The following is a 16896-nucleotide window of genomic DNA, read 5'->3' as shown; positions in this document are numbered from 1 at the left end:
AAGGTGTGGGTGTGCTTGCGAGAGTGTGTGTGGTGCGATTTCAAAGTCAGACAGCAACAACAACACAAGGGGAGCATAGCATAATGAGCGAAAGAGAACACGACAGCGACGCGCGGAGAGAGAGCAGAGCGGGAGCAGAACTTCGGGCAGCGACGCCACGGCGAAAGGACAACGCTAACGGAATCCTTGTTGAGAGTTTCGCAATATATTTTTATTGCAGCAGTCTCATCGAAAGCGTCGAAGCAACCAAATCGCATCGAACACCCGATAAATCGGTTAGACAATGCAAAACTCCATCAAAAAGCACACACATCCCCAAAGAAATACATAATAAAATATAACAGCAAATACTTAAAAAACAAACACAAAATCAGATAAGCAGAAAAATGCCTAGCTTTTTGGTTTGTTTATTGTTCGGTGACAGTGCTAAGATATGTGCTCCAGTTCTTGTATAACTCTTCACAATTAACAAGAAAACTAAAACTGTGCTGAGCCTGCGGCCAAATTGTGTTCTCCCCCATTTGTTTTATCTTATTTCAGTTGTAAATTTGTTTATTTGCTTGCAGGCGGCTGCTCGTGTATATCCAGCTACTTCATAAAGGCCAGCCAACTACCCACCTAAACTAAACCGAAAACCAAAACTGAAACTGAAACTAAAACTAAACCTAAACTCAACTAAGTAAACGAACTAATATTAAATAGAAGCCAGAGGCTGTTACAACTTTTACTATTAGCAAAGTTAGACCAAAACTAGAGAAAAGAAATCCAGACCAAGCAAAATGAACGACAGTCGACGCAACACGGCCACGGAATTCAGCTACATACTGCAGCGCCAGGTGAGTCGTCCTGTAATTACATGCACTTACTTTGAGACGCGCCTGTTTTTCGAGTCCTCACCCCTCCACCCCCCCCCGAAAAATCACCGAAAGCACCCACAACTCGAGCACTTTCCTTGCAGCACTCTAATTGCACACATCTCAGCCGCAGGAACTCCGACTAATTGCACCCACACGAACTGACTGATTGGCCAACTGCCCGCAGAGTGCATAATGGCCGGGGATATGGCAAAAGTCGGGGTTCTCAGCACTGACTGCTGCCTCACAGATTTGTCGCCTCATTTTGAAGTATCCAACTATTCACCATCTCCTAGCAAAATGTAAATTGATATAGGGCATATCTGTAATACTTGAATTTCATAAGAAACCTGAGATCATAATTTTCTTAACTTCGTATTTGATATCAAAACATTGTTTTTCGTTCATGAATCACTAAAGATCTTGATATTATCTTTATAATTACTTTAATATGTCACTGTATATAAACAATAGTTTTGTTTTGCTTGTAAGAATTCCGTTTCCAAGTTGAATTTATTTAAATAAAAACAAAGTTGTATAAATTCATAGTAACAACATCTTTTATTGTTGTATTTGCCTGTTTCTCAATTAATTTGAAGGAGTTACTTTTACAGCAAAGTAACATTTTTGAAATATTTAATATTTATAGAATTTCTTATAGATGTTTTAAAAAAATCAAGTGGGTTTGTCAAATTTTACGCATTTCATGTGCTATATTTTTTCTTTTCTCTGCGCGTGACATTTGATATGGTGCGTTTGTGCATTTTCATAAAAGAGAAATTTAAAATTAAAATTTGTATAATCCTAGAAAATGTTCCCCATTTTTCACTTTTTCTACGTTCATATAAAGAGAACATGAAAGGTTTTTTTCTTTTGACTTTATGCAAATATTTTCACAAGCTTTAATGTTTTGCGACTGCATTTTTCGACATTTTCTGCAAAGTGGAATCTTTTTCGGGCTTAGTAAACATTTCGGGTGAAGCAAATGGAATTTTCTAAGCAGAAAGCCACAATAGATTTAACGACACATTTTCATGAACACATTTCTGGCTTGCCCAATGAATTGTTAATAAACAAAATGCCCCGTCAATCAATCATGGCTTAATAAATGCCCCAGCCCCGCCGGCATTTGCATATGAATCTGGCCAAGGGGATTTGGCTGGGGATTTTGGGAGATGCCGACGGGTTATGCCCGATAATCCCTTAAGCTCGTTATGAATTCCATTTCGCTCAACTGCTGGAATTGGCTTGCGTGTCCTGTCTGCACATACGCAGACACACACAAACACACACACTTGAAATCGTGGCCCACAACTCGCAACTCGTACTGTGAAAAAGACTGTTAAATCAATTTGTTTTCAGCACCCCCCACATGGCACAGAAACGGAACCCAATCCCAAACCCACGGAGACTGAGACAATGACACATTAGAACCATCGAATCGTGTCCTGATTGAGTGATTATCCAAAACACAATTCGCAACATGCTATGATTGATGACAAGCAATTGAATCGCTTGGGGGACCCAAGGATTTTATTGCTATTCATTGTCTCGACGATGACCTTTGGCGGGCGTGAAAATTTGTCGGAGATCCTTCAAGACTTAATTAATCTCTCCCTGGGGGGCGGCCGCCAAATAAGACTTGAGATAACAAAATCAATAAGCGGCGGGCTTGACCTTTAATTACACAACACCCCCACTTAAGGCGGCGAAGGATTTATGAGTTCTGCTCCAGTTCTATAACCAGTGTATATCCACGACCGCAGCCATCTCCACATCCACTTAATCGTCGCTTAGTATGCATGGCATGTGGCGGCATCGCCGCGCATTTGTTTTCTGGCCTTGGACCTGATGCTGCTGCCGTTCCCCCTCCTCCCTGGGATCCTTGGGCTCCTCCTCCTCCTCCTCCTCCTTTTACCCCCCAAGTTGCAGCTGTGCCAGCTGAGGCATCAAATAAGAATGTCGGCAGCAGCACCCCCCTGTGAGATAACAGAAATCAATGTCAGCTGCAGCTGCCAGTGCACTTGGCCCTGGGGAGACATAGTTTACGGACACTTCGTGCCGACAATTAAGTCCGCATTGGTATTTCAAATTGGCCCGCAGGCCTCCTCTCAAACGCTTAACTCAATCCCACTTCCGATTGACCTAATTAAATCAAACATTGTTCGGGCAGGAATGGGAAATCGTAGAGCGGAAAACCCAATTTAAATAAATTTCAAAACCACTGGCTGTTGATAGAGCTCAACAGTGTCTTGTAGCTGAAGTGTTTGAGTGCTTGGCCAGCAGCCTAAGCCAACATGGCGTATGGGTAACGCGCCTGTGCCCACATCACGCATACGCCACCGCTCGAGTTATGCAATAACTGTTGCATACCCGCAGTCGGTGGCTCGCAGGCAATCAAGGTGAATCGCCAAATCCCTTTCGAGACCCGACTAAGTCCATCTCCGGGGCCTCGAGTGTGTGGGTGTCTTAAATGGTTTCGATTTCGGCGCCTTACGGATTCCCACGCCACCCGAACTCCCCGCACCCCCCTCCCCGTCGTTGTGGCAGCTGAACAATAAAACCCGGCACTGTTCGCCTGTTCGTATCTCGGAAATTGACGGCCAAAAACGATAAAAAAAAAGAGGAAAAAGAAACACAGCCATCCACTAAAATCGCACTCGCATTTCCCCCCAGCGATATATAAAAACACGTGTTCCATAAAGATATGCGCGCACTCCTATATATACCATATATATAGATTTACCATAATACATGAATTCGGCATGCGAATAAATTGGAATTTTTTTGCGGTATGATTCGTATATGCATGTGTATTTGATTTAATGTGTATTTTACGTTTTTGTTTTAAGCGAATCATTCAGCGCGCACTCGATTGTTGTGAAGTGAACTCGATTTAATGGTTAACAATTTGATTTTCATGCCTTTCATCAGGGCAGCGATGTGTCGGTTGCCGAGGCTTATGCATTCGATGACTTCAACAATGTAATGAAGGTAAACTTTGACCCACATTCCCCAACACGACACTGCACTTGCATTGCGAATCGTAGTCCTTACATTCACATTCTAGTCCCCTTTCACATTCATAAAATTCCGAGTAACGCCTACACTCGGTCGGGGAGAAAGAGACAGTGGGATGGGAGCGATAGAGACGGCGAGATGGGAGGGATAGAGACGGGGAGAGTGAGACATATCTGGCATTCTGGCCGCGACCTTCTCCCCGGGTTCTTTGGGGCTGTACAAATTGCTTTTGGTCTCTGGACATCAAAAGAATTTTCTTATTAAGAAATACTTCCTTGCCTATGTTACTTCGCGAGCGCCTTATTAAATATTGCATTGGGCAAAGTCATGTACGAGTTGATAATGAAGACAAATTACAATTGAAATGTTGTACTTTTATTGCATACTTTCAGACAGAATTGAGCGAAAAAATAAAAAATTTAATGAGAAATTACAACTGCGTTGGTTGCGTGGAAAAAAATGATATAGTTTGCTGATATTATAGAGCATTAAAAAATAGAAAGGACAATTTTAGTTTATCTTCTTTTCATGTTTCAATAATTTTGAATATTAAAACCTCCCTGCTCTTTTTTGATAAAGTTTAAAGTTCGGTAACTTACATCGTTAAAAGATATCAAAAAAAAAAGGGTAAGATATTAAATTGATATAAGAAGTTTTATGAATAATTTTAAATTGACAAGACACAAAAATGTTGGAAAGATGCTTTCAAAATATTTGTCCTTATAAAAAATACTTATTTAAGTTTGATTAATTAGTTTTCTAGTTCTTTTCAAAACAATTTATTTCTAAAAATTTATATTTATTAATATAATAAATTAAATATGATGGATAAGTCCAATACAAGTAGCGACTTTAGAAAAAAGGGACTTAGCAATCGTATTTATTTAATCTTGGCCATTTTTAGAAGCAGAATTTTAATGATACATCCGTGAAACCTTAAAAATCAAACAGATAATATAATCGCTTTAAGCCTAAAGTCATGTTTGAGAGCCCATTTCGCCTGATGCGGAGTAAAGTCATCCATCTAGCTTACCGCTTATTAAAGGCTTCCAAAAAAAGTGTACTAAGACCATTGCAAGCTGACTTGGCTTTAAGCCGAATCTAATCCCGGCAACTAATACCAGAGAATGTCTGTGGGAAAAAGCAGGAAAGGATTTCCCATACATATACTCGAATATGGTCGGTTTTTTCCTTCAGGGGGAGGGGAAGGGGAAGGAAATGAAGGCGGCCCAGAACTTGAAGGGAACATTGTGTAATATTTGATGCATTACCATGCATAAGTAAGGAATGCCAGTGAGTGAGTGTGTGTGCTGTCGGCCTTTGTTGTTTTCTTAGGCCTCGCAACGAAACTTTTCTTGTTGGCAAAGCCATTAGGCAGCCAAGGCTGGCCAAAAAATTCCAGCATTAACGAGTGGGAGAGGGTGCGAATAAAAGAAAAAGCCAAAAAGCCCTGATTGTTTGCACAACTAATGGTCGCGCCGGCTCAAAGGCAAATTGCCAATAGTTGAGACACTCTTTTGGCTGTTTCTCAATTAGGCCAGTTCCACCAGAGTTCCAAAGTGGCACAACTCTTGGCCAGCGGAAAAGACTACTCATTAATTGCAATGAAAGGGAACTGCAAAATTAAATTAAACACAAAAACTGCAGAGCACAATGTGGACACACAAATGCACTTAACAAAACATGGCCAAAAATGTCTAGAAAAAGTGATACATTTCTAAACCCCTTTCTTTATTTCACTTCATTCGTTAACATAGAATATTTTATTAGCAAAGAACAATATTTTGATGTGATTACTTATGGCTTGTATAAAACCTTTCTTTTTATTTAAACTAAAAACTAATTTAATTTAAGAAACTTAAAATTTGTCTTTTTGAAAGCGAAATAACATTTTTAATTAATAGTAGTTCAGAAGTCATAAAGTTTACTCAGCAGAAAATGGAAGCACAAGAAAAGTTGAAAATTTCATTTTAGTGCAAAATTGGCTTAATATAATTAAATACGCAAATTTAACGCCACTCTCTGGAAATTTTTCATTTTATAAAAATGTTTAAGAATAATTAAAAAGTTTTAAAAATTTCTTTGAAACTTGGGAAATGTGAATTGAGCTGCGTATAATTGAATTAAGACTCAACTTTCCGGTTCATTGGAATACCAAGGAAACCCAACTTTCTGACCATTTTCGTATTATTCTTGCTGTGCAGTCGGCGAAAGGTCAACCGCTTTCCCACACCCCCCCAAAACAACCCCCCTTTGGTGCCCATCCCTGAGTGAAAAACCTGACCCGAGGACCATTTGGCTGCCTTGCATGTTTGTGTTTACTTTTGCACCGTACTATATGTGCGGAGATCGGGGGATCGGGGGATTGGGGAGCATATGGCAGTAGGCTCTGTTTGTCTATTGGCAGGGCAACGGCTGAAACTGAAATGACAACAATGCCGACACGGCCATGTCAATAGTTCAGCGGGACACGAAAATGCAATGCGAAAAACGCTGCAATTTCTGCGGCAAACTGGTGGGTTTTTTCCTAGCATTGTGCCATTTTGCCTTGCGCATAATTTTAGCTCCCCAGTTAATTGTTTGGACTGCCCCAGAGGAGCACCCATGTACTATACATATGCACCACCGGTCCTCTCAATCTGCCATGTGAATGTGTGTTTGGTGTTGACCAAATCGCTTTCATTAGAGTGCAAATTGTTGCCCCCATTGTGCTGCTTTCGTCCTCTAATTTCATTAGGCCAGCTAAATATGTGTCCCACAGTTTTGGTCAAACAACTTGTTTGTTCCCTTTTACAGGATTAAGTCTGGGGTATGTCTGCCACTGGCAATATTTGCCAGGTATTGGAATTTTTATTTAATCGGTAAATACTGATATTGACAAAATAATTTGCATTGCAAAACATTTGTGAATTCAGGGATTACAATTTTTGTTTTATATTTGTGATAAGTGACCTGGATTCATGGAACTACATTTGATTGGTTATAGTTATAACATAAAGAATATTAGGTATATTCACACAGAACAGAGATCAAGAATTATTACATTAACTCATATTTTTTCAAAAATAATTTAAATATTGACTATAAATACATTCAAATTTATTGGCAAATCTTAATTATCAATTTTAGTCTTTTAATAGAAATAAAGTTTTTTCTTTAGTTACTTTTATTCATATATTTTAAAAAAGAAATAAACTTTAATCATTGACTAAAATGTTTATGCGAATTTATTGGAAAATACTTGATAATGACTTTCAAAATCCTTTTACTTATTTTTGTATGGCCTACTAATTTTGCCCGTAATTATCCCTCTTCTTATTATATTTTATGAATTAATTATCCCTCACAATTAATTAAAATTTCCATTACCATCTTAGTCGCCTCTTGCTTTTTAAAAACCCCTATAAGCCTTTCTTCGGTCATAAAAGCAAAGGGTATTTTTAATTCCATTTTTCGGGTACATGGGTTCAACTTTATTTTGTGCTGCTAAACAGGAAATAGGAGTTGGAAGTGAGAGTGTGTGTGTGAGTGTGTGTGTGGGGGGGGTCCAAAGACATGAGTGTTATTAATTAAAATCGTGCAGTGCATAAAATGGTTTGTTTGCCATTACGACCGGATTCCAGAATATTTTCAGGATCTGGTCGGGCCCCAGTTTCAGATTGGCTTTCGTGTGCGGCGTTGTGCTATTTGTGTTTGAGTTTGAGTTTGTATTTGCCTTCGACAATGTTTGTCTTTTATTAGAAACGTTCTGCCAGACAGGTATTTCAGCCAGTTGTTGAGTAGAATGTGGGCACGTGCTCGTATGGTGGAGCACCTGGACCTGAGAAACCACCGAGCAATTTTCATCTCATGTTTTCCCTTCTTTTTCCGATTTTTTCACTTTTTTTCCGCTTTTCCCATTTCAAACGCTTTTGAGTCAATTGAGTTTCCACGGAAATTTCTGTGTTTCGTTTTTATTTTTCCGTTGTTAAACTAATTGGATGTGTGAGGTTTAATTGCTAACAGGGGAATGATGGGAAATAATTTATGAGAATTCGGGCGAATTTTAATGTTTGCTTTTGGAGACGCAATGTGACCTACAACCCGATTTCGAATGTGACCCGAAAATACGCACGATTGAGCACCGGAAACAGATTTATTCATTCATTGATATCATTTATTCAGGCAATTATTTATGATTTCTGATGCGCTTCGTTTGGTTGGGTGATGAAACTTTAACTCGCCCAAGGACAAGTGGCCATAACAATTTAATGGCGGGGTAATGTTCTATATGATAAACTAATCAAGGCAGCTGGCTATAAATTATCCAGTTGAGAGTGAGCCAGCCTTCGAGGTTTTTCCGCCCCCCCAGCTCGAGATTAACGTTGGCCCATTTGCCGTCGACGTCGCAATTTGTTTTTCCTTGTGCGTTTTTTTTTTTTTTGTTCTCCTTTTTTTAAGGACGAAGGACTGACAGCGGACACTCTGTAATTTCATTGGGGCCGCAGCTGCTGTAACCTTGCCCTGCTGCCTCAGCCTTGGCAGTGAGATTGTTAGTTTGACTTTGGCCGGGTTTCCCGTGCCTCGTAATTAGCCATTTTCTTTGATATTCGACGGCACTTTTCCGTGCCCGAAAAACACCTCACTGCGACCTTTGACGCCACTTAATTGAATTGAAAACTCAACTGAACTCAACTCGCGCGTAATTTGCCTTTGGAAATGTTCATTGCCCAAACACCTCCTGAAACCATATTAAAGTAGTTCTGGCAAATGTTTACTTAAAACTCGCAGTCTTAATAAAAAGGGTGTTGGGGTTAAAACTGCAGAAGTGTAAACTTTTCCGTTGTTTGTTTGCTGCTGTTTCCCTTGAAGTTCAGTTGCCAGAACTTCTTTAATTGCCAACTGGGCAAAGTTTGGCTCCAATTTGGCCTTATCCCTTCGGTTTTTATTATTTCTGCTGTTTTATTTTTTAGTTGCCATGCTGTAAATGTGGGCTACAACATTGGCCCGCTTTTCGTGACTTTATGACGTGGCTGAGGAATTTTATTTATGTTTATGGGAGAGCTCTTGATATAAAATTGTCTTTTATGGCAGGCAACTGGAGCCGGGGATCTGGCAAACTTGTGATACCAGCACACGTACATTAACACATGGCAAAAATTAAAGTAACATTTTTAGTTGGAAGGTTTTTAAATTTGCAAATTATTCTCTCTTACATGAGTTTTGTTACTTTATAAAGTAAAAGAACAACAAATTAAAATAAAGTGCGTGTACAAGCACTTTCTTAATATTTAGATGCTTATGGTTTAAAATCTAAGTTGGAAATTATTATCAATATTTTATTTTTTGATTTTCTTTATTTAGTTTAATATGTTTGCGCAGTAACTTGAACATTTTTTTTAAGTTTCTTATTCAGAATTAATTAATATTCCAAGAAATTAAGATATATCTCGAAAACATTTATATAGTAATATTGATAACTCTAATTTGGTGGAGCTATATTTTATGAAAGTATTAAAATGGATTTTCCTATATCCCATACATGATTCCCAGAGAAAATCTTGTATAAATGAAGAATATTTTTCCTTAAATACATTTTTCTCAGTGTACACAGAGAAGAGGGGGAGAAGGGTTTTGGCACAACCGCAATTTACGATACGGATACGAGTTGCCTTTGTCTTTAGCTCTACCTGAATATTGCGTATACGCAACATTGGCCAGCGGGGGGGTGGATGGATGGATGGTGGGTCCTGTTGGTTTTGCTTTTGATGTAAAGAGGCACTCGAGGCAATTTTGCGCTCTTATCCCAATCAACGTACAGTAATGGAGAGCACAAGGGAGACCAATTGCTAACCTTTGTTATACGTTACACCGTCCTAGAACAACCATCAGACACATCAGCAACAGGGCCAGCCGCAACAGCAACATCAGCAGCAGCAGCAACAGCAGCAACATCGGCAACCTTCACAGCAGCAACCACAGCAGGATGCCGGACTGGGCGACACGTTGTCCTCGCTGCCACAGGCCTCGTTCAACTACATCAACTCCATCGTGGGCAGCGGCGTCATCGGCATACCCTACGCCCTCCACAGGGCCGGATTTGGATTGGGCCTGGCCCTGCTCATCCTGGTGGCCTACATCACCGACTACTCACTCATCCTGATGGTGAGTGACGCGGGTGCAAGGCCTAACTCGATAATGATGCCTTCCCCGAATTGGGTTTACGGTGGCAATCACATGCCGACCAAAGTCACATGCTAAACGCATTCCCGTTCGATACCTGCCCCTTGCATTTTCTGCATAATTAACAAGCGTTTAAGTCCCATTTCACTTGCAGGTCAGATGCGGCCACATTTGCGGCCGGTTCAGCTATCCGGGCATCATGGAGGCGGCCTACGGCAAGTACGGCTACTACCTGCTCTCCCTCCTGCAGTTCATGTATCCCTTCCTGGGTAAGTCGACCTGCTCCTCCTCATCTCCCCCAGAAACCACACGAAACAGCACAGGGAAAATGACTGATAATGCTCTTAGTGTCATTCTCTGTGCGACTTTGAAAACGATTTATCATTTTCAGACTCTCACACTGTATATTTTATGAAATTTAATAATTCCATGCAAAAATTGTTATTGTAATATGAAATATAAATTGAATATATAAGCTGAGATATTAAAGGTACATTGTGGGATGGTATATATTCCCAGACTCAGATTAAGGAGTGTTTAAATCTTACAGCAAACAAATTACATATTTATTTTAGTTTTCTGAGCTTTACAATTGTTGAAATAATTAGTGAAGTCACAAAACAATATAAATACAAAATTGTCTAAAATTTAAAATTAAATTATAAATATAGTTTAAGTTCCAAGACTCGAACTTCCGGAGCTCGAATTCCCTTTAAGTTTTATTGGCTAAATCTTTTAAAATCTGTTCTTTAACTGGAAGTATATATGACATAATCTCTTTATTTGTGGTAAAAGTAAACTCAAGTTATGGAAGTTTAACTGTAATACGCTGACAACCTAAAAGAAGTTTGTTATGTGTATAAGATATATATTATTCCTTATATTAATACAATGTAATTTGGTATACGAAATGACCCCTAGATATGCTTAAAAAGCCCTGTTTTATGAAGTAGTATAATATTTATGACCAATTTTTGTGATTGAACTTTTCTGATATTTTCCCCTTACAGCCATGATATCTTACAATGTGGTGGTGGGCGATACGCTGTCGAAAGTGCTGGTTCGCTTCTTTCCCTCCTGGGGCGGTTCCATGGGCGCAGTCCGACTGGGCGTGGTCTTCTTCGTGAATGTGGGCGTGGTAATGCCCCTCTGTCTCTATAAGAACGTATCCCGACTGGCCCGTGCCAGCTTCATCAGCCTGGCCTGCGTGGTGTTCATCCTGTTTGCGGTCATAATCAAGCTCATGTCGGGCGATTATAAAGTGTAAGTAAACAGCAAACATGTTTCTTCAATTTATTTTGCCCTGAAATTTGCTCATACAATGTCTGAAAATCTCAGTTTGTTTGGGAAAAATACCGCACTTTACATTTTTGTATTCCATTTGGCTTACATGCTCCGTTCTTCAAAGTATTTTGGGCAGCTTAGCTTTTTTGTTGGGCAGTCTAACTAATTACCCTCAAATGTCACGTATCCAATCCCAAATCGTGGCGTTCGAAGTTAATTGAATAATGCTAGGACTGAAATGCCGTCTATCAATTGAATCAATTAACGTTTGATCTCAGCAAATAATTAACAATTGTCGAAATACCTAATGGCATACCTACATAAATAGTTCATTAGCAGAATGCAACTAGCGAGGAAATAAGAGCATTGCGTTTGAAATTATAGGCAATTATAATTCGAATTAAAGGTATGAATTTCACTTGTTTTAACTCGTCAAAAGTATTAAGATTTTTTGAATTTTGTTGTAAAAAATCATCGTGACCATTTCTAATGACTTCTATCCTTAATTGACTCAAAAGCCATTTATAAAAAAAACACACAAAATAAAGATTTAATTGAAGTTTAATCATAACTTGTGAGACTTGAACAACATTTAATTAAAATGGAATTATGTAGACCATTTGCTAAACTACGAAATAATACTTTTTTTTTAAATCTGCTTACTTATGCTTTTAAAGGTGATTTCATTTCTTAGAGTAATTGCACCAAGTTCTTTATGAAGTTTTTAGCCACGAAAGCAATTTATAAAAATTACCAATTGACTCAAAAGCAATTTATTAAAATGTCCCAAAAAATAATGATTTATTTGCAATTTAATTATGAGATGAGGGCTTTGAACAACATTTATTTTGATAAATTCGATTAAGTAGACAAGATACTAAACTTAAAGAAATATCTTTCGTAAACAAATTCTGCTGATGTTGTTAAAGGAGATTTAATTTCATAGAGCAATAGACCTTGAACATTAAATGTTGGCTTAAACATTTTAACGCCAAGTTGGCTAAGAAGTTCTTAGCCGCGAAAGCAATTTATAAAAATTACAAAAAAAATATCGCCGGGTAAACGCGTAAAGATTTATTTGCATTTTAATTACAAATTGTGTGCTCTCCTCGATTTTCCCCAGCCGCGAACAAAGTTGCAACCAGTTGGACCTGAGCTTGGGAATAGGGCTGTGGATGGTGTTGGGTGGTGGGTGGTGGGTGGTCAGTGGGTTTATGGTGTTGGGGGTGGTTCTGGGCCTTAGTGCTAAGTGGCGCTTTAGTGCTTTCAAATCTGTGGCAACTGGCCGGGGGCGGTGGTGCTACTGCTCCCGCTCCCACTGGTGGTGCACAATCTGTTGGGGAACGCTGAGCTCATAAAATTTAGTGTGCCACTTGTTTGCCCTTTATGGCTTTTCATTAGGCGAGTCGAGTTGAGTCTGTTGCAGTGGCAACTAAGTTATATGCATACATACATATGTACACTGGAAACAGTTTCCCCCCTTCACAAGTTTCAAGGTCACCGAGGGGCAGGAGCTCTCCCCTTTTTAACTGGGGTGGTTTTGGGCAGCCAACCTTGAATGCTGCGTCTGCGACTGACTTGGTATAAAATTTAAATAAATTTCCAATTTGCGGTTGCCTGGCTTTCACTCTTCTTATCTTCCGGTCCGCACCTTTTGTTTTTACTCATTTTTTATGCGAATAATTCACATTTCCCGGGGCTGACCGAGGGCGAGCCAACGAAATGTTAATTTGGTGTTAACTTTTGTGTAATGTTTCCTGGAAAAAAACAACCTTTTTCGCACCTCAGCACGGACACGGCGGAATCATGGCGGTTTGCCAACTCGGATCTTATCCCGGCCACGGGCATCATGGTTTTTGGTGAGTTATAATGGCCCCCCCATCCCCTACCTCAATCAAATATATATCTATCTATCCCTCTATTGAACATCTGTGTGGGCAGCTTTCATGTGCCATCACAACACCTTCCTCGTTTATCAATCGATGCGCGACGCGACCATGGAGCGCTGGGAGAAGGTCACCCACATTTCCATTGGATTCGCCTGGACAGTGGCGGCCCTGTTCGGCATCGCTGGCTACTCCACCTTCCGCGCTTTATCCCAAGGTGAGGGATTGACACAAATTGCATTTAATTGCACTGACAGGCAATTTGCGGATGTTTCCCGTCTTCCACTGTTTTTGGCATTTACTATTTACCGCCACAAAAAAAAACCCAATTGGATTTGGGGACTTACATACCTTGTTTTGCAGGAGACCTGCTGGAGAACTATTGCTGGGATGACGACCTGATGAACTTCTCGCGTGTGCTCTTCTCCATTTCGATACTGCTGACCTTCCCCATCGAGTGCTTCGTTTCCCGCGAGGTTGGCTATGCCACACTTGAGAAAGTTAAGCAACTCACATGTATTTCGGGCTATTTTCGGCTATTCCCCACAGATTGTGCGCGCCCTCGTCCATCGGTTCGTGCTGAAGGAGCCCATCAGCGAGTTCACCCAGGACAAGGACCCCAGCCTGGAGAAGGGGGCCATAATCGATGAGTACTCGAAAGCCATTACCATGGCCATCGTGTTCAGCGCCTTCGTCATCTCGCCCATGACCGACTGCCTCGGTTCGGTGCTGGAGCTGAATGTGAGTAGGATTCTTACATGTCCTTAATCCTCGGATTCTTTCGATGTCCGGTCCAAAAAAGTGGGCTTGATACCCTTGACCAGAACAAGTAGGCTCAAATTGTATAAATATAAAAGTAGTTCAGGAATGAACTGATATCTGAATACGAAGCTTTTAATTTTTATATATCACAATATATAACTTAACCCATAAATACGGTATCCACAAAAAACTAGGCTTATGAAATCAATTTAGAAAAATATTTACAGACCATCCACTACTATTATTTCAAAGATTGTGAGATTCTTAGGTTTTTTTTTTAATCCAAATGAGTTTTTACTACCTGTTTCTTTTGAATCTTCAAAGATTTTATTTTCTATACCATTTATATTTGTTACTTTTAAGTTATGTTATGTTGTTGTGGTATTATCTACGCAAATTACAATCAGCTTGTAAAGTATGCTTAACCACAAATAGTAGGGTTTTCGTTTACTCGACTAAAATGTGAGATTTATCAGCTGTGGCTTTAATTTGGTCTGTGGCAGGAGAATAAGACGTCTTTCCAAAACGAAAGTATAAAACACAATTTATATGTATTTTTATAATATTGCTTAGCCCATTTATTATCTTAATATTGGTTCACATTATACTTGAAATTGGAAAATTGATAGGGTTTTTATGCCTTTTTTGAAATTGGCAAATTTATACGTTATTTATGACTATCTTGGTTTGTATTTGTATTTGTATTTAAGCTTTAAATTCAGTTCCCTATATACTAGAATAAGAAATGTGAGGCCTAGTCAACAAAGAATATGTAGTGCTTCATTAAATACATCTGAGACTAATTCAGACTCACCATTCCCATTGCCCAGACCAATGGGAAAACCGTATGGCCAAGTTTATTATCATCAGTAAGTCGTTTGCCCCTTGTATTCCGGTCACGGGTATTGGCCACATTGCCGAACCCAAACGGCATCCACAAATTCGAACCCCCCTTCACAACCCCCTTTTAGTACTTGCCATGCAAATTTATGCTCCCATTTCAGGGTCTCCTGGCGGCCATACCCTTGGCCTACATCCTGCCCGGCCTGGCCTACATCCAGATGGAGCCGCACGCCCTGCTCAGCCGGGAGAAGCTGCCCGCCTTGGGGCTGGTGGTCTTTGGGGCCGTGGTGACCATCCTGGGGGCGGCGGTGCTCCTGCCAGGACTCATGGGCGGCGACTGCCGCTCGGACATTGTGATGGGCTACTGCCGGCAGGAGTTCCAGAACGCCACCGCCGAGAACTAAGTGGATGCGGTTGCCACAGATCGGAACGGAAGTCAACTCCTGACTTGGGATCGTATTTGGTTTTGTTTTTCTTAATTTTAATATTGGTTTAAAACTTTTGATTTCACCTTCGGTTAACTAACTAACACACACACACACACACTGCACGCAACGTGTCGCATCGAAAGAAACTTGTACCTGAGTCCCAGACGTTGAAAGTATCTGCGTAAGTAAGTAGTTGGCACAGTGCTGTATTGGCTAGTGGAAGTGTGATACGGGCGAACCTCAGTACAAAGGCCAGGCATATTCTCTGCGATCGAGCATAATTCAAGCATATTTGCACCGGATAGTTATACATTTTGTTGGATCCCCGTTGTTGATGTCGATATTGTTGAATGTAGTGAAAGTTCCTCGATATATATATATATATGTATGTACTCTGATTGGGAAAGTAAAAGGAAACAAAGCGAAAGCGAAAGCAAACTAAACCAAAACTAGAACTAGATGTTATCCGTAGCTTTAGCGTAGTCTGAAACTATTTGGGCACCAATATACACATGCAATCCTTAACGACAACCGACTCCCCAAGTTGAGAAGCAAATCAAAATCGAACAAGTATTATTATTATACCGACAACTATTTGTAACTATGTATGTATGTATTGTATATGTATATGTATATCTATGCCCTGACGTTACCGAATCATATTCCAACGTTTTATATGTATATGTATACAAGGAGTAGATAACTGCGCTTTAAAACTAAAACTAAAACTAAAACCGAACTAAAATCAAATACTTTCCATATAACACATCGATTTGGACAACAGTTTTGAGTTGTTTAACAGCACTGAATTCTATTTTGAATTGCGTATATACACCACACACGATCGAATATTTATATATACACGTACATAGATATATTTTTCTACAACTCTTGATTTTTGTATACTGCACGATATTATGTAAATACATGTGTATGCATTTTTGGATGTGATTAAAGTCTTTACACTTACACCAGCTATCACAACTTACTTTCTCTTCGGGCTGAGATACCGGAACCAAGCTGAAGACCCCGACCCAATACCAAACTCTATACTCTAAACTCTATACTCTAAGAGCTTAAACACTACATATCATGGCCAAGGAACACGGGACATGCCCAGGGCTTTTCTAAGATACTTTTTACAAGATCCCAGATAACCAACTGAACCTATCGCCTATACACACATCGAAGATACAAATAATTTCCACAGACTTCTTGTATATACACGCCAAATACAGTAGATCCGCTTCTCATTTTCCCATTCGCCAAATATCTCGTTGTCTCTCCCTCTTTAGCGCTATACTATATCGAAAATGTATAACAAAGAAATAGTAAGGTATTTAGGGAAGTGTTGATCGATTGTAGACGAATTGTAATTATTATTATTGCCGTATTGTGCGTGTAGCCACATATATAAAACATATAACTAATTGTTTAGATGGGATCGTTTGTGTAGAGACGTTTTGATTTGCAACGCAGGCATACCCCAGAGATAACCAAATCCGATTTCATTCCAATAGTACATATGTCTAGATAAGCTACAGCAAAAGCGAAATAATAATAAAATATTCTTGAAATAATAAAAATGCATTTTAGTTTTAGAACTACTATATGCCAAAAACAAACAATGCGGTTTTTCATGCCCCTCAACATATG

General features: G+C 39.6%; 1 protein-coding gene across 2 annotated transcripts; it reads left to right on the top strand.

The window, feature by feature from the left end:
- The first annotated feature begins 224 nt into the window (after window positions 1–224).
- LOC108038919 (putative sodium-coupled neutral amino acid transporter 11) lies at window positions 225–16859 on the top strand. 2 transcript variants are annotated; one of them, XM_017115806.2, is made up of 11 exons: window positions 225–275; window positions 567–836; window positions 3789–3848; window positions 9735–10019; window positions 10192–10306; window positions 11048–11300; window positions 13110–13180; window positions 13263–13424; window positions 13571–13683; window positions 13757–13948; window positions 14974–16859. In XM_017115806.2, exons 2-11 carry the CDS (start codon window positions 780–782, stop codon window positions 15214–15216), a joined length of 1551 nt encoding a protein of 516 aa, XP_016971295.1. In that variant the 5' UTR covers window positions 225–275; window positions 567–779; the 3' UTR covers window positions 15217–16859. The 2 variants fall into 2 exon arrangements, with proteins under 2 accessions (XP_016971295.1, XP_016971296.1); XM_017115807.2 differs by lacking the exon at window positions 3789–3848.
- The last annotated feature ends 37 nt before the right edge of the window (window positions 16860–16896 follow it).

This window comes from Drosophila rhopaloa, unplaced genomic scaffold (genome assembly GCF_018152115.1).
Source record: "Drosophila rhopaloa isolate 14029-0021.01 unplaced genomic scaffold, ASM1815211v1 contig_115, whole genome shotgun sequence".
NCBI lineage: Eukaryota > Metazoa > Arthropoda > Insecta > Diptera > Drosophilidae > Drosophila > Drosophila rhopaloa.
Note: the sequence above shows the minus strand (reverse complement) of the source record. Positions and strands in the feature narration are given on the sequence as shown.

Coding starts and splice junctions, on each gene's coding strand:
- LOC108038919 (XM_017115806.2), top strand. CDS start 780: ATGAACGACAGTCGACGCAACACGGCCACGGAATTCAGCTACATACTG. Junction 837..3,788: donor GCTACATACTGCAGCGCCAG/GTGAGTCGTCCT, acceptor GCCTTTCATCAG/GGCAGCGATGTGTCGGTTGC. Junction 11,301..13,109: donor ATGTCGGGCGATTATAAAGT/GTAAGTAAACAG, acceptor TTCGCACCTCAG/CACGGACACGGCGGAATCAT.